The sequence below is a fragment of the Mobula birostris genome, chromosome 7 (genome assembly GCF_030028105.1).
Source record: "Mobula birostris isolate sMobBir1 chromosome 7, sMobBir1.hap1, whole genome shotgun sequence".
NCBI classification, from domain to species: domain Eukaryota; kingdom Metazoa; phylum Chordata; class Chondrichthyes; order Myliobatiformes; family Myliobatidae; genus Mobula; species Mobula birostris.
The window spans coordinates 131,147,098-131,172,147 of record NC_092376.1 but is presented as its reverse complement, the minus strand read 5'-3'; the positions used below and the strand labels follow the sequence as shown (position 1 = coordinate 131,172,147).

General features: G+C 39.2%; 1 protein-coding gene across 1 annotated transcript; it reads right to left on the bottom strand.

Annotated features, from left to right (window-relative positions):
• Positions 1-1,469: 1,469 nt before the first annotated feature.
• On the bottom strand, positions 1,470-6,765 carry LOC140200818 (trypsin inhibitor ClTI-1-like). Its single transcript, XM_072264437.1, has 4 exons — positions 6,690-6,765; positions 3,592-3,632; positions 3,389-3,498; positions 1,470-1,561 (listed from the first exon to the last, which is right to left on the bottom strand). The coding sequence occupies exons 1-4, from the start codon at positions 6,742-6,744 to the stop codon at positions 1,516-1,518; spliced, it is 252 nt and encodes an 83-aa protein (XP_072120538.1). The 5' UTR covers positions 6,745-6,765; the 3' UTR covers positions 1,470-1,515.
• Positions 6,766-25,050: the final 18,285 nt, after the last annotated feature.

Below are 25,050 nucleotides of genomic sequence, written 5' to 3'. Positions count from 1 at the left end.
TTGAGTTGAAGTGCCAGCAAATTATGCTGCAGTTTTGTAAAACTGTGGTTAATCAGGGTATTACCTTTAATTTTGGTTGCCCCATTACAAGAGCGATGTGGAGGCTTTCAAAGGGTGCAGAAGAGGTTTACAGGATGTTACCCAGTGGGCATGTGATGTGAGAAGAGATTAGAGCAATGGAGATTTTGGGGAGACCTGACAAGGGCATGCTTCTGTGCTGTACTGTGTTCTATGCTCTATGTACGTTGTTTATGTTCACTTCTAAACTGCTTCAAGGAATTTGTTTTCAGATGAGAAACACTAACTTGCTCTTTAGTGGATTGTCATCAAATCACCACACCTGACATTATATACCACCACGCAATCGCCCATCATCCAAGATAGAATACCTCTCTTCAAAACTATGCTTATGAAAAGAAATGTATTGGACAGGAGTGAGATATGCCAGCTAGTGGAATGGTGCTGCAGCAACAAGCTGGCACTCAACGTCATTAAGACGAAAGAGCTGATTGTGGACTTCAGGAAGGGTAAGTCTAAGGAATGCTTACCAATCCTCATAGAGGGATCAGAAGTGGAGAGAGCGAGCAGCTTCAAGTTCCTGGGCACAAGGTCTCTGAGGACCTAACCTGGTCCCAACATATTGATGTAGTCATAAAGAAGGCAAGACAGCGGCTATACTTCATTAGGAAAGATTGAAGTGATTTGGCATGTCAACAAATATACTCGAAAACTTCTATAGTTATACCGTGGAAAGCATTCGGACAGGCTGCATCACTGTCTGGAATGGAGGGGGCTACTGCACTGGACCAAAAGAAGCTGCAGAAGTTTGTAAATCTAGTCAGCTCCATCTTGGGCACTAGCCTACAAAGTACCCAGGACATCTTTAGGGAGCTGTGTCTGAGAAAGGCAGCATACATTATTCAGGACCTCCAGCACCCAGGGCATGCCCTTTTCTCACTGTTACCATCAAGTAGGAGGTACAGAGCCTGAAGGCACACACTCAGCGTTTCAGGAACGGCTTCTTCCCCTCTGACTTCCGATTCCTGAATGGACTTTGAAGCTTTGGACACTACCTCACTTTTTTAATATACAGTATCTCTGTTTTTGCACATTTTTTAATAATCTATTCAATATGTGTAACTCACTTGTTTATCTATTATTATGTTTTATTTTATTTATTATTACTTTTTTTACTGTCTCTGCTAGATTATGTATTGCATTGAACTGCTGCTACTAAGTTAACAAATTTCACGTCACTTGCCGGTGATAATAAAACTGATACTGACTCTGATTCTGAATTAATGAACCTAACCCCACAGTGGAATCAATGGCATTGCTTTTCATGACAAAAGCTCAATTTTAAACAAATTTAAGCTATCCAGATTATTACACCGGTTTTTAAGAGAGTGAAAATAAAATCAAGGCATGGTAAGCAATTTTGCTGTTTATTTATCAAGAAGATTGTCATTGCATTTGCAAAAATGCGGTTTTCATTCTCGTGTTGAAATGTGTAAATCAGCAACGTCCTGGTTTACGTATACGAATGTTGGCCTTTCGTTGCCTGAAGAAGAATTAAGAATATTTATTGTGAGCTAGTGATTATTGAATTTTTTGTTAACTTTGATTACTGGCAAAGTAGACTAACAGCTGAGCTCAAGGTTCTTTGATTACAAATTAGAACTTGAGAACATGTCTAAAGTTAGATAAACTTGGTATAAATTGAAAATGGCAGAACTTCAACATGAACATCTGAAACATGTTGATATATTCACACAAATAAGGCAATCATAAAGCTTTTATTCACTATCACATCCTTGGAATGTTTAAGTTCATCTGTATTTCTCCATCCACTAACTAAAGCATCATAATTAATTCAGCATTTAATTGTTAATATTCTTCGGACGATGATAAATTAACTGATCTTAATTGTACTCTACACTTTCAGATCCATAGTGGCCAATACACATTATCATTCATCGACCTGTAGTAGCAAATACATTTTAGTTTTCTGGGTATTCCCATCGAATTAGTGGTCATGAGTTCTCTCGGACCTTCTGGAACATCAGTGTTATAATTATGTTTCTGTGTACTTTCAGAATACAAATTATAAAGTGGAATTATTATTCTAGTAGAGCATAGCAGATCTGTAACCAATCTCCATCTGTGTGCCTCAGTTACATATTCCATATTATACTTCCTTGTCAACAAGCGGAATGGCTCAGTCTCAAATATCGATACCCTGTTTTTTACTGAGCAATGGGACACTGCTGGCATTTTCCTCAGTGACCAATGAAGAATTCAGAATGGTTAGAAATATGTGCAGTCACAGAAGTCCTGGATTCCTGCAAGGAGATCACTGCAGCTGCTAAAGTGTACTCTAATACTGGAGGTGTTCCACAGAAGAGTTCTAACTTCCTCCAGTTCCCCAGCAATTGCACTGCAGAATCTACCCACTGAGCCCTGCTGCTCTTTCACCTTCATTAATTCAAATGCAGAGGAACAGCTGTGAGTTAAGTTTCTGGTCATCTTTTGAATTAATTGCAGTATTTTTAAGACTCTTTTGGCATTTTAAAACACCTTCTAACGGTAATAATTAAAACAACAGTTTTAATAGCTTTTAAATGTTTGTGAATATGTCATTAAAAAATTTGACAGTTTGATGAGGCAGGGAGCATGGTTTAGTAGCTTTCAGATAATTTCTATGGGTGGGATACTTCCCCATGGTGCCACTTACAACCAAAAGACCATCTGCATCACTGAGCCTCAGGTAAAAATCTGTTCTAAGTAAGTGCAGACCAGTGCAAAAAATCTGCTGGAGGAACTCAGTGAGTCAGGCTGCATCTGTGGAGGCAGAAGGGTAGTCTAGGTTTTATGTTATTGTCAGGTAATATCAGACTAAATTTTTGGCAGACAAAAAATATCGAGACAATTCTAAACTTTGGCAAGGTTTCTAAAAGGTCAGTAGGTCTGAAAAACATTCTGAGCCAATGTAACTCAGATTCATAATATTCTAAACTGTTAATATGGTTGGAAATTACATTCACCATTTCTCAGAATTTTTCAGATACATTCTGCCAGTCTTATTCCTTTATGATATATGAATCTTTAAATTAGATTTGTTTTATTGGTAATACTTCCAATATGAAAATAGTTTACTGATATAAAATTCAATAATTTTGTTTCCTAACTTATTGAGAGATTTTTAAATTTTCTGTTTGATTTATAGCATGCCTACACATGGCAAAATATTGTTTGTAACTCATTTATATAATTTGTGTTATTATAAGAGATCCCACCATTATTTTTACAAATAGACTGTGCAATAGATTCAGGTGATCGATCTTTACTACTCATCTACCTCATCAAAAGAGAGAATGAATTTACTTACTTGATCTCCATGCACAGCACACACTCATTTGAGTAGGTTTTACCATCTGTGCCACAGAGTGGAGCATAATTCCTTGGACATGCTGGAAAAATATACTTATCACAGGCCGGCTGTAAAGAATTAAAAATGTCACATCTCAATAATAGGAAACAAATTCTGGGAAAATTCTTTTAACTGTCATACGGGAAATCAAATAATCTTACTTGTTCCATTTCGTCATCAGTCTGACTACATATGGCCATACCTGAAAATACAGTAATTTTATTGTAACTGATGGATTAACTAAATTGATTTTGCAGCCAACATCTTTACGTGAAATGTAATGCAAGGCAATAACTCAAGATAATACATTAAAACATGCTGGAAACTGAAAGTGGTCTTTTGAAATCTAAGATGAAAGATTTATCAAAAATAATATCCAAGTATGTTAATTTAAAAACATTTCTTTTGTAACCATCATCTTGAGTCGCCACATAAGTTAATTCAACAAAGAAAATAGAAACAGAAACCTACAGCACAATACAGGCCCTTTGGCCCAAAAAGTTGTGCCAAACATGTCTCTACCTTAGAAATTACTAGGCTTACCCATAGACCTCTATTTTTCTAAGCTCCATGCACCTATTCAAAAGTCTCTTAAAAGACCCTATCGTATCTTCCTCCACCACCGTTGCCGGCAGCCCATTCCATGCACTCACCACTCTCTGAGTAAAACTTACCCCTGACATCTCCTCTGTACCTATTCCCCAGCACCTTAAACCTGTGTCCTCTTGTGGGAACCATTTCAGCCCTGAGAAAAAGCCTCTGACTGTCCACACGATCAATGCCTCTCATCATCTTATACACATCTATCAGGTCACCCCTCATCCTCCGTCGCTACAAGGAGAAAATGCCGAGTTCACTCAACCTGTTTTCAGAAGGCATGCTCCCCAATCCAGGCAACATCCTTGTAAGTCTCCTCTGCACCCTTTCTATGGCTTCCACATCCTTCCTGTAGTTAGGCGACCAGAACTGAGCACAGTACTCCAAGTGGGGTCCGACCAGGGTCTTCTATAGCTGCAACATTACCTCTCGGCTCCTAAATTCAATTCCACGATTGATGAAGGCCAATACACCATACGCCTTCTTAACCACAGAGTCAACCTGCGCAGCTGCTTTGAACGTCCTATGGACTCGGATCCCAAGGTCCCTCTGATCCTCCACACTGCCAAGAGTCTTACCATTAATACTATATTATGCCATCATATTTGACATACCAAGGTGAACCACCTCACACTTATCTGGATTGAACTCCATCTTCCACTCCTCAGCCCAGTTTTAAATCCTATCAATGTCCAGCTGTAACCTCTGACAGCCCTCCAAACTATCCACAGCACCCCCAACATTTGTGTCATCAGCAAACTTACTAGCCATCTCTCCACTTCCTCATCCAGGTCATTTATAAAAATCACGAAGAGTAAGGGTCCCAGAACAGATCCCTGAGGCACAACAGTGGTCACTGACCTCCATGAAGAATATGACCCATCTACAAGCACTCTTTGCCTTCTGTGGGCAAACCAGTTCTGGAACCACAAAACAATGTACCCTTGGATCCCATGCCTCTTCACTTTCTCAATAAGCCTTGCATGGGGTACCTTATTAAATGCCTTGCTGAAATCCATATACACTACATCTACGGCTCTACCTTCATCAATGTGTTTAGTCACATCCTCAAAAAATTCAATCAGGCTCGTAAGGCATGACCTGCCCTTGACAAAGTCATGCTAACTAGTCATATTATACCTCTCCAAATGTGCATAAATGCTGCCTCTCAGATTCTTCTCCAACAACTTACCAACCACTGAAGTAAGACTCACTGGTCTATCATTTCCTGGGCTATCTCTACTCCCTTTCTTGAATAAAGGAACAACATCCACAAACCTCCAATCCTCCGGAACCTCTCCTGTCCCCATTGCTGATTCAAAGATCAACGCCAGAGGCTCAGCAATCTCCTCCCTCACCACCCACAGTAGCCTGGGGTACATCTCATCTGGTCCCAGCAACTTATCCAACTTGATGCTTTCCAAAAGCTCCAGCACATCCTCTTTCCTAATATCTACATGCTCAAGCTTTACAGTCTGCTGCAAGTCATCACTACAATCACCAAGATCATTTTCCACAGTGAATATTGCAGTAAAGTATTCATTAAGTACCTCTACTATTTCCTCCGGTTCCATACACACTTTCCCACTGTCACACTTGATCGGTCCTATTCTTTCACGTCTTATCCTCTTGCTCTTCACGTAGAATGGCTTGGGGTTTTCCTTCATCCTTCCCGCCAAGGCCTTCTCATGGCCCCTTCTGGCTCTCCAAATTTCCTTTTTAGACTGCTTCCTGTTGGCCTTATAATCTAGATCTCTAACATTACCTAGATCTCTGAACCTTCTGTAAGCTTTTCTGCTTGACTAGATTTATTACAGCCTTTGTACACCATGGTTCCTGTACCTTACCATAACTTCCCCGTCTCATTGGAACATACCTATGCAGAACTCCACAGAAATATCCCCTGAACATTTGCCACATTTCTTCCATACTTTTCCCTGAGAACCTCTGTTCCCAATTTAAGCTTCCAATTTCCTGCCTGATAGCCTCATAATTCCCCTTACTCCAATTAAACCTTTTCTAACGTGTCTGTTCCTATCCCTCTCCAATGCTATTGTAAAAGAGATAGAATTATGATCCGTATCTCCAAGATGCTCTCCCACTGAGAGATCTGACACCTGACCAGGTTCATTTCCCAATACCAAATCAAGTACAGCCTCTCCTCTTGTAGGCTTATCTACAGATATACTGTAAATATGTATTGCAAATTAAAAGACAATAATTGAAGGTCTGTATGAAATATTTAAACAAGCAGAGTCCTATTTTATTTCCAATAAATCCATACTGTAAACCTGTACTGTGTATAAAGTAACTTCCAGTGAACTGAAATCAGAAATGTGCACAACTTTTCAAAGGTCAGAACCTAATGGGGTAATCTAAGAAATTTACTTTGTCAGTAATTCACTATAAATCAATCCTTGCAGAGGGATGGATTTAGGAGCTATATATATATCTATTTTCAATCAACTGGGCTGGCTACTTAAGTTAATTAGAAATGCCAGTTTACTTTTATTCCATATGCAGATATTATTAATGTCAAAGTAATATGTTACTGAAATTGAAAACTGGTAGTTGTACGTTATAAAACAATGGCTTTTAAAAACTTACCAATCATTTTGAATATTGTGGTGAAATGCACCAATTTCTAAGTGATTGTACTCACCAGCAAAAGTGAAAATCACAAGGGTTGCAATGAGAAAATATTTTGTTTTCTTCATTTTGAAGTCTCTTGCTTTGCTTCGGACCACTCGGTATCAGCAGTATTTATATCTTTGCATGATCCCTAGTTACCATGTTTGTGACATCACTAGGTACATATCAAAGCATAATCCATTACATTATGTGCACCTGCATTAGTTATATGCTTGTTTCCTGATGTTGCAAATCACTTTCAAAGTTTTATTTTCAACTTGTTAACCTTCCAAGTAAGTTTGTTTATCTGACGGGTATTAAGTAAGTTTTTCATAATCTACCTCAGCTTACCAGGATTTTTTTACTAAGTGTTGGTTTATGTTATAACTAACAAAAATGCTGGACAATGATTTTTCAATGTCATTAATTATTCACTTCAGCAATATATCAACATATGACCAATATTTGTTCATTCCTTTAATATTTAATCGTAGTTTAAAATATCAATACAGTATTGTATTTGAGTAAGCAAATGTTATTCATCCCTTTATCTAAATTTAGCCTCAAATATTGTTTTATGTATTTACTAAAGTGCATGTCATTCATAAGATCAGAATTTATTTATTTATCTACTGTGCAGAATTGTCTTGCTATGCTGTGACTTGCCTGTCTTTAATAAGTTCCCACATAAGAAGGTAATTACAAAATTAGAGCAATATGGGATTGGTTGTAATACCTCCATGTGGATCAGCAGTTGGTTGACAGGCAGGAATAAGTTGCTCTTTTGTTATGTGGCAACTGATGACTCATGAGGTACAGCATAGGTCAGTTCTATGGCCTTAATATGTACAATGTTAATTAATGATTTAGATGAGGGAACTGAAAATAATGCTTTAAGTTTAATGATTACATAAAACTAGATGGGGCTTTGAGGAGGTCATTGAGGATAAAGTAGACAAATTGAGTAAGTGGGCATGCTGAGACACTAAGTCATCCATAGCGGAAGGAAATATTGTGGCAGAATAAAGGCATAATATTCTTCAGATGACATTGTACTGGGTAAGGTTAACATATAAAGGAACCCGGATGTCCTTATATACCTGTCACCAAAAGCAAACATGGAGAAAACAGTTTAGGATGCAACTGGTATGCTGGCCTTTGATACCAAGAAAGGGAGAAATTTCATCATTCAGAGAGTGGCAAACTTGTAGAATTCTGTTCCGAAAAAACCTGTGGCCGCCACATTTCTGAATAGATTCAAGGAAATAGATACATTCAATACAAAATTCATCAAAAGTAGGAATAAGCTATTAATGTGGAATATCGGCCATGAGCACTTTATCAAAGAATGAAGAAATTAATTTCTGTTACTCAAATATATTTTCAAAGGGATATATATATATATAGTTTAAAATCTCTCCATTGTCCTTTTATGAGTTCCTTGATTCCAAAGTGCTGTTGGAGGAGGGTGAGGGAAATTTTTACCTTACTATCTGCTTTCAAGAAAGTCAAATAATTGATTGCACCAGATTGATTGCTATATGAAAACGTTAATCACATAATCATTCTCTTCAATTAGGGACTGAGCATTCTGCCAAAGAAATCTGCAATTAATTTTCCTGCACCAATGTAACAGGGTAGTTATTATCAAAGCCAATGATAGATGATGTGGAGACCATAGCAATCACTTGAACAAATCTTGCAGGTGTTCGTATTTTTTAAAATTCCCATGAACACATCACCGGTGGTAAGTTATTTGCTACATTTTTCAAATACTGTGTAAGCAGTAGTTAATTTACAGAGTAAAGTTTCAAATATCTTTTGTGCTATTTTAAAGATTTACTGAGATTATGGGACTGAACAGTGCAATTTTTCATCTGTTGATACCTGATTGTTTCTAATGCAAATAACCATGGAAAGAGGGATATCTGTTAAATGAGTATGTCTCAATTTATTCAATAAATATACTGAGATCTAAAGGTGCAAGATTATCTTCAACAGGTAGCTCCACACCTTTAAGAATGAACCAAAATCTACAAAGTTGCCAATGAAAATTCAAGTTTAAGATGCCCAGAAAAGGTATTCGTTTCTCCCGGGATATTCTTTTTGGCGAGCCGTAATGGCAGAGGAGATGCAAGAGACTTCAGATGCTGTAATCTGGAACATCAATACCTCTAGTAAAGAAAGTCAGCAGGTTGAGCAGCATCTGAGGGAAGTTTAGTGACAGCAGAGGATTGTTATACTTCCTGGACTTGGAAATAGGCGACTATTACCAGACTGGAAACTTCATCCTGAGGCAGATGCTGTGCCATACCACCCTCAGCTGGCACAATTACTGAAGTGCTTTGACAGCTCATCCTTTAATGTAGCTGTAAATAATTAATGATAATTCAATAAAGCTGATTTAATGGCCTGAGTTGGCAGTTTAATTGTCTGAACTTCCATGTAAAAATCACAAACTAGTTGATGGTCAAATACTGGTTCTTCTGGGTAACTGCATCTAGAGTCCAGTATACAGCTTTGGTCTCCTTATTTCAGAAAGAAGATAATGCATTGAAAGCAGATCTGAGAAGGATTACTGGATTACTACATGGAATGGTGTGGTTACTTTTTGAGGAAAGATTCACAGACATGGCCTGTATCCACAGGAGTTTAGACAACTGAGAGAACTTGATTGAAACATGAGGGTCTGAGAGTTTTGACGTGGTGGATATAAAGAGGGTGGTTCCTCACGTGAGATGATCTCAAATTAGGATCTAAAATTAAAATAAGCGATCACCATTTAAGGTAATGATGAGACTTTTTTTCTCTCAGGGGTTGTCTTGTGGTGGTGGGGGTTGGGGGTTGGTGGATACTTATAAAGACGAGGTTCACAGATTTTTGATAGATAAAGAGGTTATCATGCAGAGGTGTGAATGCAGAGTTGAGGTTATAATCAGGTTACTCATGAATGTATTAAATAATGTTAGGGGACTGAGCAGCTTGCTCTTGATCCTAATTCGTGAGTCTTCCTGCTTCAGCAAGGATTACTTTCACCATGGTTAGCTAAAAGAGTACAGACAACACAAGCTTTGGATTCAAATCCATTAATCAAGCATATATAAATAGAGTGCAATCTGAGTTTTTTAAATTAATTATAAAGATATTTCTGTAGAATTTAAGTTGTTAATTGATGCCATTTCTGATTGTTAGCTGGCAAGTGAGATCATGAGTTTGAAGACAAAGATCTGAAAATGTTTAGTAGTAAATGATGTTTAGTACAGAATTATTACCAGTGCCTTTGCTACTCCACCCCAATTGTCACTATATTCAGAAATGACCCAAGTGCAGAGTGGGAGAGTGAAGCAGGTCGATAGTTCACAGACTTTAGTGGGAACAGAGTTAGAGGAAAAAGAAAACAATAAGCACTAGGCCAAACAGGGCTGTTAACTAAAACTCTCAAATGGAAAATGAAGCCAACACTGAAGCTGAAAGGAACAACTGAATATAAAACGAATACTGCTAGGCTTCAGAGTCAGTTGACTCAACAGTCCAATTTCTCAGGCGAGGCCGAACGCAAGCGGGCAGCGAAACATTGCTGTGCTTTGTTCAAGACAAAGCACTATGACAAAAAGAATGAAGTTAAATACCATCACAATGAAATAATAATTAGCTGACACGTGTATTTTCACGAGTGCAATTGCTGTATCTGCTGTGCTGCCAAATCTGTGGTTGTGACACCAATGAGGAAATTCAAAATTGATGGTAGAAAGTTTACAAGGCTGACTATAGTCTCTTAATCTGATATATCAGAATTTGAAAGAAAAGTCAATTATAACAAACGATCTGGTGTGCAGTCTGGGTAACTAAAAGGCTCAATCGTAGGTGGGCTGCAGAGGTTTTGCCGTTCAATCCCTCCGCTAAGCTTACATCCAGATGGGCATCTCAGGACCCCAGAAAGGAAAGCCATCAGGAATACTACCAAGGCAGCAGAGAGAGCCTCAAGATGGCTGTGGATCAGGAGAGGTGATCTATGGCAGAATGCTACTCAGACACAAGTCAAGGCTTCAGCAAGCCCGGCTGGGTCACACAGACGAGGGTGTCTGATGTTGAAAGACCTGAAACACCCTGTGACCCAGGTTACATCAGTGATGTTGTTTCTGAATGCATCCCAAGATGTATCATTCTATCACTAAAACATAGCCTTCCATTGTCGGGTTCTTTTCTTCAGCCTCTCATTGGACATATTTAGGTTAAGAGAACAATAATTTATCCCTGATTTCACATAGACCTAAGATTCCCACAGAAAATGAAACAATCTCAAAGGCGGAGGTGTGTAGTTAATCTGAGGGAACAATGTAGAAAAACTTTCACATGAAATAAAGACTTACTTTATGATTGGTAAGCGAGGGAGAATATGGTTGATAGGCTGTTCCTTGAGGCTCATGGAATACATTTCTTTTTGGTCCAGGGTCACAATGATCACACAGTGGCAGCAGAATTCCAAACATCCCATTTGTTTGAGTACAAATGTCCATTTATTATAGTGGAAATTTAATTAGTAATGATTTGCAACATGATGCAGAAATATAAATTAAAAAGACACATAGTTATTTTATCGCAATGGGATTTTTTTCTTGCATTCTTCCAAATGAACAATGGTTCCCCAGAAAAACGGCAACCTTTTTGTGCATACATTTTCCACAATCCTTTGACCAAATTTATGGTAGAGGACCAGAATTCTCTCTGCAATTCATTTCTGAAGGGCAAGTAAAGAGAATGTTCAGAATTTATTTTGATGTTTTCCTTCGTCTCAAACATAGCTACAATACAGTATCATTTGTAATTAAATGGTGCAGTGTGCTATAATGATGGTATACAATGTTCTGCACAACAGAGTAGAAGATAATTCAACTTCAGTTTAAATATTAGGAAAGACTCTTTTAGAAAAATGCAGATACAATGAGATAGGAAGATGCCTAGAATTTGAAAGTTCTTCATCTTGGAAGAGAGAAGATGATAATCTAATAACTGTTGCTAATCTGTCAGAAAGAAATTGGGGGGCAGGGAGATAGATGAGAACAGATGAAAGAGGGAACAATTATGTGAAGTTACTATGAAATACAGGATACTGTTGTTGCTTGAAATCAAACATAAAAGGAAATGCTGGAAATGCCTCCAAAAGAGAGCATATGAGCAGGGAGAAAAATAGAGTTAATCTTATATGTTTATAGAAAATTATGAGGGGTATAGATAGGGTAAGTGCAAGTAGGCTTTTTCCACTGAGGTTGGTTGGGACGACAACCAAAGGTCACAGGTTAAGTGTGAAAGGTGAATAGCTTAAGGGGAACATGAGGGAAAAATTCTTCACTCACAGAGATATCAGAGTGTGGAATGAGCTGTCAGTGCAAGTGGTGGATATGATTTTGATTTCAACATTTAAGAGAAGTTTGGATAGATACATAGATAGTAGGGGTACAGAGTATTATGGTCCCAGTGCAGGTTGATGGCAGTAGGCAGTTTGAATGGCTCGGCATGGACTAGATGGGCCAAAGGGCCTGCTTCTGTGCTGTACTAATCCATGACTCCATGATGACTTCACAACAGATCTTCAGGTGGCTATTCTGCCCCAGTGAACTCTTCTGCACAAATGATAACTTCTGAATCTATCTTAATGTTATTGACTAGCATGGCTGATATATACAATTTAAATATTCATATTTTGAATACCATCCTATATATAACTCTCAGAAGCTACATATTATAACTTGTTGCCTTGATATCCAACTGCAGCATTCTAAATACTCTGGGGATGTCATGTGCAAATATGTATATAATTAGTAGTGGCACAACAGCTGAATCTCTTCTTTTCTTGCAGTTGCAAAGTTTATGATGACTTACATTCAGAGATTACAATGCCATTAGAAGATGCCATATGACTGATAACATTGATAAAATTTATTGTATTTGCACTGTATCTTCGTAGAACAATCAAACAAGTTTAAATCAGATTTAAATAACCAATCCTCTTCTACGTACTGTTTGCCAAGAACAAAAGTGAATAATATCAGAAGCTAGAACTTTCTGGCTGTTCTGTAATGGTCCCAGTGCAAGGAACTGCAGCTGTGAATTTTTAGTGGTATGAATCTCACATGTACTATGATTTGTAGGGAAAAAAACAAGGTGACTTTTTAAATTTAATTAGTCACCTGAAATGCAACTTTCTCTCTAGAGATGTCAAAAGACATTAAGTCATTTAAACCTTTCTACTAAAACTGTGAGACCAACTTCTCTTTATCATTTACAATTGTCCACCTGCCCAGCACTACCAAAGCAATCAGTGGCTGTCCCTTGATCTTTGGCATATCTAAATGCAGCTTCTTCTTTCTCCTGTTCTCAATGTGGTTCCATTCTGATCATCATTAGCACTTTTAAATTCTGACGACATTACTTTGATCTAAAATATTATCTCTTTTTTTTTCCATTTGCTTAAACTGCTGAGTAATTTTGGCACAGTCAGCTTATATTTCCAAATAGTTAAATAGGTTGCATCACAAACAGGAGAAAATCTGGAGATGCTGGAAATCCAAACAACACACACAAAATATTTGAGGAACTCAGCAGGCCAGGCAAAATCTATGGGAAATAGTACAGTTCCCGTTTTGGGCTGAGACCCTTCATTGGACACAGAATAGGTTGTTTGTACTGAGGGATAGGTCATACCTCTTGTGGGTTAGACTGTACAGATTTAAGGAAGCTCACAACATGGAATTTAATTTTTCTGAATTATGGTCATTGTCCTTCTTCCGGAGGAGAGAACAAACTAGATGATTTGGCGTATAAATTGAAGGTGCAACACCAAATAACATACTTGAGGATGAATAAACAAGGCCAGAACATCTAATTTGTGTCTAATAATGCAGCAACTTGATAGTTTTAGATAATGAGGAGCTTTGATTCAAATACTAATGACGAAAAGAGAGAAGCATTAATTTGTCTAGAAACCGATTGTTATCTTTTTTTCTGGACATTAAGGCAACTTTCCACTAGCTTAGATTTAAGAATTCTCTAATATGGGGAGGGATGTAAGAATGTCATTAGTGAGTTGTAGGTGGAGGAGAGGGTGAGAGTTGAGATTGAATAAACCTGCTGCCCACTTAGTTCTCGTTGCCCCTTTGACATTTTTCTAATCAGCCTAGCTCTCACTAGGATTTACACACGTGACATTTTTTTGTTTGTTTTCTCTTCAGTATCTTGTTTTTCATGCAAGGAGGTCTGGAGTTTGCCTCTTATTTGAATATAAGACCATAATAACATAAGACATAGGAGCAGAATTAGGCCACACAGCCCATCAAGTTTGATGTATTATCCCTGTTAATCTTATTCTTCTGCCTTCTTCCCATAATCTGTTTAATCCGAACCTATCAACCTCCACTTTAAAACGCATACCCAATGACATTGGCACAGACAGCTGTGCAGGCTATGAATTCCCCAGATTCACCCCCCTTTGGCTAAAGAAAATTTTCCTCATCTCTGTTCTAATTGAATGTTCTTTAATTCTGAGGCAATGCCCTTTGCTTCTAGACTTCCCCACTACAGGAAGCATCCTCTCCACATCCACTCCATTCAGATGTTTCAATATCCAATAGGGTTCAAAGAGATCCCCATTCATTCTTCTTAACTCCAGCAGATGCAAGCCCAGAGCCATGAAACGGTCCTCATATGTTCACCTTTCATTCCTGGGATCGTACTTATGAATCTCCTTTGGATCTCTGCAAAGCCAGTACATCTTTTCTTAGATAAGCAATGTCTATGTAATGCAGTTAATCAATGCCTGATAAAACCTCATCATTACATCCTTGATCATGCATTCTAATTCTCTCAACATGAATGCTAATATAACATTTGCCTTCCTAACCACCCACCCAACCTGCAAGTTAAGCTTTAGGGAAGACTGCATGAGGACTTACAGGTCCCTTTGCATCTTTGAGTTTTGAATTTTCTCCCCATTTAGAAAATAATCCTTGCCTTTATTCCTTCTGTCAAATGCATGACAATGCACTCCCCTACACCATATTCCAACTACCAATTGTTTGCCTATTCTCCCAATCTAGAACATAGAACATAGAACAGTACAGCACAGTACAGGCCCTTGGGCCCACAATGTTGTGCTGACACTTAAACCCTGCCTCCCATGTAACCCCCCACCTTAAATTCCTCCATATACCTGTCTAGTAGTTTCTTAAATTTCACTAGTGTATCTGCCTCCACCACTGACTCAGACAATGCATTTCATGCACAAACCATTCTCTGAGTAAAAAACCTTCCTCTAACATCCCCCTTGAATTTCCCACCCCTTACCTTAAAGCCATGTCCTCTTGTATTGAGCAGCGGTGCCTGGGGAAGAGGCACTGCCTGTCCACTCTGTCTCTTCCTCTTTATATCTTGTATACCTCTATCATGTCTCCTGTCATCCTCCCTCTCTCCAGAGAGTAAAGCCCTAGCTCCCTTAATCTCTCAACATAATCCATACTCTCTAAACCAGGCAGCATCCTGGTAAATCTCCTCTGTACCCTTTCCAATGCTTCCACATCCTTCCTATAGTGAGGTGACCAGAACCGGACACAGTACTCCAATTGTGGCCAAACCAGAGTTTTATAGAGCTGCATCATTACATCGCGACTCTTAAACTCTATCCCTCGACTTATGAAAGCTAACACCCCATAAGCTTTCTTAACTATCCTATCTACCTGTGAGGCAACTTTCAGGGATCTGTGGATATGTACCCCCAGATCCCTCTGCTCCTCCACACTTCCAAGTATCCTGCCATTTACTTTGTACTCTGCCTTTGAATTTGTCCTTCCAAAGTGTATCACCTCACATTTCTCCGGGTTGAATTCCATCTGCTACTTCTCAGCCCACTTCTGCATCCTATCAATATCTCTCTTCAATCTTCGACAATCCACTACACTATCAACAACACCACCAACCTTTGTGTCTTCTGCAAACTTGGCAAACCATCCTTCTACCCCCACATCCAGGTCATTAATAAAAATCATGAAAGCAGACGTCCCAGAACGTATCCTTGTGGGACACCACTAGTAACAACCCTCCAATCCGAATGTACGCCCTCCACCACGACCCTCTTCTTTCTGCAGGCAAGCCAAATCTGAATCCACCTGGCCAAACTTCCCTGGATCTTATGCCTTCTGACTTTCTGAATAAGCCTACCATGTGGAACCTTGTCAAATGTCTTACTAAAGTCCATGTAGATCACATCCACTGCACTACCCTCATCTATATGCCTGGTCACCTCCTCAAAGAACTCTATCAGGCTTGTTAGACATGATCTGCCCTTCACAAAGCCATGCTGACTGTCCCTGATCAGACCATGATTCTCTAAATGCCCATAGATCCTATCTCTAAGAATCTTTTCCAACAGCTTTCCCACCACAGACAAAAGGCTCACTGGTCTATAATTACCCGGACTATCCCGACTACATTTTTTGTACAAGGGGGCAACATTCATCTCCCTCCAATCCTCCGGTACCATTCCCGTGGACAACAAGGACATAAAGATCCTATCTAGAGGCTCAGCAATCTCTTCCCTCATCTTGTGGAGCAGCCTGGGGAATATGCCGTCAGGCCCCAGGGACTTATCTGTCCTAATGTATTTTAACAACTCCAACACTTCCTCTCCCTTAATATCAACATGCTCCAGAACATTAACCTCACTCATATTGTCCTCACCATTCTCAAGTTTCCTCTCAGTGGTGAATACTGAAGAGAAGTATTCATTGAAGACCTCGCTCACTTCCACAGCCTCCAGGCACATCTTCCCATCTTTATCTCTAATCCATCCAATCTTCACTCCTTTCACCCTTTTGTTCTTCACATAATTGAAGATTGCCTTGGGGTTTTCCTTTACCCTACTCGCCAAGGCCTTCTCATGCCCCCTTCTTGCTCTCCTCACCCCTTCTTAAGCTCCTTTCTTGCTCCCCTATATTTCTTAATAGACCCATCCGATCCTTGCTTCCTAAACCTCATGTATGCTGCCTTCTTCCACCTGACTAGATTTTCCACCTCACTTGTCGCCCATGGTTCCTTCACCCTACCATTCTTTACCTTCCTCACCAGGACATCTGTCTAAGTCCTTCTGCAGACTCCCTGCTTCCTCAACGCTACCTGCCCCTCCACCTACCTTCATATCATCTGTAAAGTTGGCTATAAACCCATCAGTACTTTTATCCAAATCCTTGGCATATAATGTGAAGAGCAGTCATAACACCAATTCCAATGGCAACCAACCAGAAAAGGGCCAATTTATTGCTACTCTTTGCATCCTGCCAGTCAGCCAATCTTATATCCATGCTAGTACCTTTCTTGTAGTACCATGGACTCATATTTTATTGAGCAGCATCATGAGTGGCACCTTGTCAAAGGCCTCCTAAAAATCCAAATAACCAACATCCACTGACTCCCCTATGTCTATCCTACTTGTTATTTCCTCAAAGATTTACAACAGATTTGTCAGGCAAGATTTCACCTCAAGAAAATAATGACTGAATTCAAGCTAATAGGCCTATAATTACCATCCACCATTTCTTTGTCCCTCAACACTACCTCTCTAGCAAGATTTTCCAGTGGTCTGATATCCACTCTCATCTCTCTTTTACTCTTTGTGTATCTGAACAATTTTTTGTATCCTCTTTTATATTATTGGGTAGCTTCCCTTCATATTTTATCTTTAGGTGCCTTCTGTTGGTTTTTAAAAGCTTCCAAATTCTCTACCTTCCTACTAAGTTTTGCAATATTATGTGCCCTCCCATTTGCTGTTACGTTGTCTTTGACTTCCCTTGTCAGCCATGATGGCTTCATTGTCCCTTTAGAATACTTCTTCATTTTTGGGATCAATCTTTCCTGTGCATTCCAAATTTCTCACAGAAACACTTGGCATCGCTGTTCTGCCATCATCCCTGCTAGTCACCTCTTCCAATAAACTTTGGCCAGCTCCTCTCTCATACTTCTGTAATTCCCTCTGCTCCACTGTAATAATGATATGTCAAATTTTAGCTTCTTTTTCTCAAACTTCAGTGTGAATTCTTTCATATTATAATATTTACTCTTAAGGGGTCTTATACCTTGAGCTCCCTAATCAAATCTGGATTATTACATAACACCCAATCCAGAATTGCCATCCCCTTAGTGGGATCAAAACCAACCTTCTCTAAAAAGCTGTCTCATAGGCATTCTACGAATTCCCTCTCTAGTCTCCAGCACCAATCTGATTTTCCCAAACTACTTGTATATTGAAATCCCGCATTGTTATTGCAATCTTACATAACTTTTCTATCTCCAATTGTAACTGGTAGTCCACATCCTGGCTACTGTGTAGTGGTCTGTATATAACTCCCACCAGAGTCTTTTTATCTTTGCAGTTTCTTAACTGTACCCACAAGTATTCTACATCTTCTGATCTGAGGTCACCTTCCCCAGAAGAGGTCCCAATGATCCAGAAATCTGAAACTCTGTCCCTGCACCAATTCTCAGCCACACATTCATCTGCCAAGTTATCCTATTATTACCTTTACTGCATGTGGCACAAATAGCAATCCAGAGATGACTACCCTGAAGGTCTTGACTCTCAGCTTTCTGCCTAACTCCCACAGCAGAAATTTTCTGGTGACTCAGCAATAGTTGGGTGTATAAAGGGAGGATGGGAGGATGAATACAAGGCCCCGGTGGAAGATTTTGTCAAATGATGCAAGCTGAATCATCTGCATTTCAGCATCAGTAAAACAAAGGAGATGGTGATGGACTTTAAGAAAACTAAGCTGCACTGCTCCCTGTTGATGGTGAGGACGTGGATGTGGTTAGGACCTATAAGTACCTGGGGTGCACCTGGATAACAGACTTGAATAGAGCACCAACACAGAGCTGCGTCCAAGAAGGGCCAGAGTCACCTCTACTTCCTGAGGAGACAGAAGTCCTTTGTAGTACACAGGCCTCTCCTTCACATGTTCTACCAGTCTGTTGTCACCAGAACAATCGTCTATGCGGTGGTGTGCTGGGGCAACGGTATTGACATGGGTGATGGCAACAGGCTGATTAGAAAGGCTGGCTCTGTTATAGGAGTCAAAGTGGTCACGCTGGAGGGTGTGGTACAACAAAGGACCCCATGAAAAATCCTGGCAATTCTGGACAATGTTTCTCACCCTCTGCATGCCACCTTGGATGAACAGAGGAGCACTTTTAGTAATAGACTATGACAACTGCGCTGCTCCAAAGAGCACTATATGAGGTCATTCTTACCCTCAGCCATTAGGCTCTATAATGAGTCAAACTATAGCCAAAGAAGTAATGAAACCCTCCTGTTAGACTGTTTGAGGTAACTTATTTTTTATTCTTTCTTACTTCTCTTCTGATATTTGAATATCTGTGCACATATTATTCTACTGTGACACTGTAATCTCTTTCAGGATAAATAAAGTATCTATCTATATTCTATCCTCAAGACCTCCTCCCTTTTCCTACCTATATTGTTGGTACTAACATGTACCATGACATATGGCTGTACACCCTCCCGATTTAGGATGTTGTGAATTTGATCCGAGACATCTCTGACCTTGGCATCTGGGAGGCAACATACCATCCAGGAGTCTCTTTCACGTCTACAGAATCTGCTTTCTGCTTCTCTAATTATGGAATCCCCTATCACTACTGCCTCTCTTCTCCCTACTTCCTTTCCAAGCCATAGAGTCAGACTCTGTGCCAAAGATCTGTTCACTATGAGTTCCCTGGGTGGTCATTCTACCCGAACAGTTTCCAAAGCGGTATATTTGTTATTGAGGGAAACAGAATTGGGTGCACTCTGCACTGGCTGCCTATTCACTTTCCCTCTCCCAACAGTCACCCAGATAACTGACTCCTGCAACTTGGAAATGACTACCTCCCTGCAGCACCCTTCTAGCATTTCCTCATTCTCACATGTGAGCTGAAGTCCATCCAGTTGCAGCTCCATTTCCTTAACACATTTTCTAAGGAGCTACAGCTCTGTGCACTTCATGCAGATGTAGTTGTCAGGGAGACTGGTGGTTTCCCAGAGTTCCCACGTCTCAAACAAAGAATGTACTGCTATCCCTGGACCCATTCTCAGCACACTAGCTATGTACTAACAGAAAAAAAAACTTACTAGAAGCCTTATTACTTACTTAGAACCTCTGTCTGTACTTGACCAAGCCTATTCTTGCCAAAGCCTGACCATTCTAACACTGGCCCACTCACACAATGGCCACTCTGCTTACATCTCCCTTCTTTTTACTGGCTCTGCACTGATTTTAGCCCACCAAAAAGAGCCAAAAGCACTGGAGCACTTTTTAAGCGTCATACTGCATCACCAATGAATTACATCAACTGTACTTGAACTATCTCTTCCTTAAAGCCATCCCATTATTCTGTTAAAGTTCTGCCTGTCATCTTCTGCTGCAGTTAACATGGATCAGACCGATTCTCATCCCATTGAATTTGGCTTTCCTCCAAATAATTATTTTTACTTAGTGTTGTGCCTTCTCATTCTCTATAGATAACTTAAGTTCTATGGTGTTATGATCACTATCTTCTAAATGTTCCCACACTAAATAGGTGCATTTATCCTATTTTTGCCTGATCTAGAAACACCTCTTTCCTTGTAAAATGAAAAACATACTGTTCCTGAAAATTACTCTAATCCATGATACTATTACCTTCGAAGTCAGTACGAGATAGTTATAATTCCTAATATAACTACTTATAATTTTTTTTCTCTGCATATTTGCCCCTCTATATCTTTCCCTCTCTGGTGAACTATAGAATGCATGCAGCAACGTAATGTTCTCTCTACTGTTTCTTAGCACAAGCCAAATAGATAACATTATAATATTCCATGTATCAGTATTGTTTTTGTTTTCTGCCTTCTGGTACCCTTCCTGAACACGGACTCTGTGAGAATTTAAAGTCTTTTTGAGCCACATCTTGAATATCACTATAGTATTATATTCCCACACAGCTGTACTTCAAATTTAGTCATCAAATTCTGTGCTTTCACAGTAATCAAATTTAGTCATTATATCATTTTCATTTTCACTCATCTCTATAAAGCCCTTAAAATGATCTAATGTAAATGATCTTCTCCATTTCTTCCTGCTCTTTTGCATTTATTCTACCTTATCATTTATTTTTCTTTCTCCAATTCTGCTGGCTGGTGCATTTAATCCTTCATTACAACATTGTCCTATTGATCAAAGGAGGCTCTGGCTGCCAGTGAGCACAACATTAACTATGATTTGCCATGCTTGTTTCCTTCTGGAATTCCTGCGGATCTCCTGTCCATACCTACTGCTCCCCACTGGGCATCACACTCCTTTGCTGACACTTCTGTGGTCTCTCTTGGTAAACAGCTTCCTTCTCCCTTGCAGTTCCCTTTCCCATTGTGGCAATGAGAGTATGCCCTGTTACTATGTGAATATGTGGGATGATACTGTTCAGCAGTGTTCACAGCTATGCTGAATTTAGAATGATCACGTTGAGAACTGTGCAGGTCATGTTTCAGTGCCTCTCTGCATGGAAAATCCCTTTTTATCGTTGTTCTTAGTTTTAAATTTACGATTTCTCTAAACGACTCTCCATGTTGTCCAATGCAACAATCCAAGGAAGGGCGGAATCCAAATTAGACACATCTGCTTTTTAATCAACTGTATGGAGAAAAGGAAACTTTATTAGTGTTATGACAAACCATTATTTGAAGTCACACTTGTTTATCTTTTCCTTTAGAACTTTGAATAAATAGGTAGAAAAACAGCAACAATTTTATCCCTATTGCTACATGATCAACCAGTGTTCATCAACCATATCTGAGATGTCATTTTATCCAAGATGACCTCACACATCAAAGCCCACACCAATGACACACAACTTCAAATGTATTTGTGATATTTTAAAATAATGACTGATGTGAGGGTTTAAATTTAAAGATGTAGCACATATCACCATTATATACTTACAGAGCACAGAACATACAGCATTACAGTGCAGCATAGGCCCTTTGACCCAGGATATTGTGCGTACCTTTTAATCTACTCTAAGATTAATCTAACACTTCCCTCCCACAAAGCCCACCATTTTTCTGTCTTAGAGTTTACTAAATCCCCCAATATATCCACCTCTACCACCACCCCTGACAGGGCATTACACACACTCACCACTCTGTTTAAAATAATTACCTCTGACATCCCCCTATACTTTCCTCCAAATTACCTTAAAATTATGCCTCCTCATAGCCATTTTCACTCTGGGAAAAAGTCTCCGGCTATCTACTCGACCTATGCCACATCATCTTATACAGCTGGATCGTCACCTTTTATCCTCCTTTGTTCTAGAGAGAAAAGCCCTAAATTGCTCAACCTATGCTTATAAGACAGGCTCTATTCCAGGCAGCATCCTGGTAAATCTCCTCTGTACCCTTTCTAAAGCTTCCACATGCTTCCTATAATGAAGCAACCAGAACTGAACACAATATTCTAAGTGCGGTCTAACCTGGGTTTGGTAGACCTACAACATTGTCTCGCAGCTCTTCAACTGAGACCCCCTGACTAATAAAGACCAATACACCATACGTTTTCTTAACACCCCTATCAATCTTCATGACAACTATAACTCAATTATTTGCTGATTTTTTTTGTGTTGCTCTGATAACACCTGTTTAAAAGTTGGTTTATGTCTGAATACAAACCTTCAATGTATGGTTAGCCTGTGGTTATTCATGCTAGTTTAAACTTGATACGGCATTTGATCACAATGCTGTTGAAAATATCTGTGTGTGGTTTGTGTATGGAAAGCTGTCTTAGTGCATGAGTCATTCAATTTGTGGCTCAATATTTTACACGTTCTCATCCATTCCTGGCAATTTGAAGCCAATTGATGGTGTGTACTTAGGTCACTTCTATAATTAGGTTTGTGTGCCTTTGCAGCAATATAGAAAGGAAGTGTATGACCATACAAGATAAGCCAAAGTCAGTGTTCTGATACTTGATTGGTTCTGGCTGTTTGCTGCATAATTGTCTCCACAGACGAGTTGCGTTAACACCTGATATGTGCATTATTTCAATGAGCCGTTTCCACGGGTGTATTAAAATAACAGTGCACATCCCTCCATTTTGAAGCTGCACCCTCCCCCCCCCCCCCCCGGTCTTAGACTCACCTACTCTTGGAAACATCCCCTCTATATCAACTTTGTCCAGCGTTTCAATATTCAATAGGTTTCAATAAGTTCCCACCTCATTCCTCTAAAATCCAGTGAGTACAGGTCCAGAGCCATCAAGCGTTCCTCATGTTAACCATTTCATTCTCAGAATTATTCTCATGAAGCTCCTCTGAACTGCTCCAATGCCAGCAGAACTTTTCTCAGATAAGGGGCAGAAAACTGCTCATAATACCACTGCCTTATAAAGCCTTATCATTACATTCTTGCACTTGTATTCTCTTTTCTTTTTCAATCTTTTTATTAGTTTCATAGAATATAGACATAACATAGCAATAATACAAAGTTGTTGGGAATACATTGTTATACTTAACATGAGTAATTACAAAACCAAATAGTATTTAATTGACAAAACTCCCAATCACGTAGGATACCAATGAATAATACAGGACAAAAAGAAAATATCTAGACAAAAATCATGAAAAAATTAAAAAAACAAAACCCCCTCAAAAAAAACTGATCTAAACAGAATTAATCAACTAAACTAAAAAAAAACCTGGGCAATTTTAACAACGTAAAAATGGAAGAAAAGAAAACCTTAGTGTCGACGACTCCATTCCTCTCAACCAACACTACAGAGAAGTAAAATAAGTCTGGAAATGGTCAAATTACATCATATGAAAATGCTGAATAAATGACCTCCAAGTTTTTTCAAATTTAATGGAAGGGTCATAAACCACACTTCTAATTTTTTCCAAATTTAAACGCAACATAGTTTGTGAAAACCAGAGAAATACAGTAGGAGGGTTAATCTCTTTCCAATTCAGCAAAATGGATCTTCTAGCCATTAAAGTAAGAAATGCAATCATCCGACGAGCTGAAGAGGTTAAATGATTTGATTCTATCATTGGTAATCTGAAAATAGCAGTAATTGGGTGAGGTTGTAAGTCTGTATTCAAAACCGTTGAAATAATATCAAAAATATCTTTCCAATATTTTTCCAACAAATGACATGACCAAAACATGTGAGTTAAAGAAGGTATCTCCAAATGACATCTATCACATATAGGATTAATATAAGAATAATAACGAGATAGTTTATCTTTGGACATATGAGCCCAGTGCACTACTTTAAACTGTATCAACACATGTTTAGCGCATATAGAGGATGAATTAACTAATTGAAGAATTTTTTCCCATTTGCAATTGGTATAATAATCTTAAATTCTCTTTCCCTTGTATTCTCATTCTCATGCTCTTGTATTCTCATTCCCTCAAAATGAATGCTAACATCCCATTTGCTTTCCTTACTACTGACTCAACCATCAAGTTAACCTTTAGGGAATCCTCTACAAGCACTGTCCAGTCACTTTGCACCTCTGATTTTTGAATTTTCTCGGCTTAGAAAATAGGCAACACCTTTATTCCTTCTACCAAAGAACATGACTATACAATTCTCTACACTATATTCTATCTGCCACTTCTTTGCCCATTCTTCCAATCTGTCCAAGTCCTTCTGCCCACTCCCCGCTTCCTCAACATTACCAGCCACCCCCACCCCCCGACCCATCTTCACATCATCTGCAAACTTGGCCACAAAACCATCAATTCATCATCCAAATTGTTGACATATAACTTGAAAAGAAGCGGTTCCAATTCTGACCCCTGCAGAACACTACATGTCGCTGGCAGCCTTACAGAATAGGCCAAATTTATTCTGACTATTTGCCTCCTGCCAATCAGTCAATTTTCTATCCATGCTAGTTCCTTTCCTGTAGTGTCATGGGTTCTTATCTTGTTAAGCAGCTTCTGAAAATCCAAGTAAGCAACAACCGTAGACTCTTCTTTGTTTCTCCTGCCTCTTATTCCATCAAAGAATTCCAAAAGATTTGTCAGGCAAAATTTCCCCTTAAGGAAACCTTGCTGACTTGGGACCATTTTATCATGTGCCTCCAAGTACCCTGAAACCTCATCCTTAATATAGACTCCAACATCTTTCCTACCACTGAAGTCAGGCTAACTGGCCGATAGTTTCCTTTCTTCTGCCTCTTCTTAAAGGGTGGAGTGACATAGTCAGTTTTCCAGTCCTCCAGAATCATTCACAGAATCTAGTGATTTTAGAAATTCATTACTAATGCCTCCAGAATCCCTTCAGCTACCTCTTCCAGAACACTGGGAT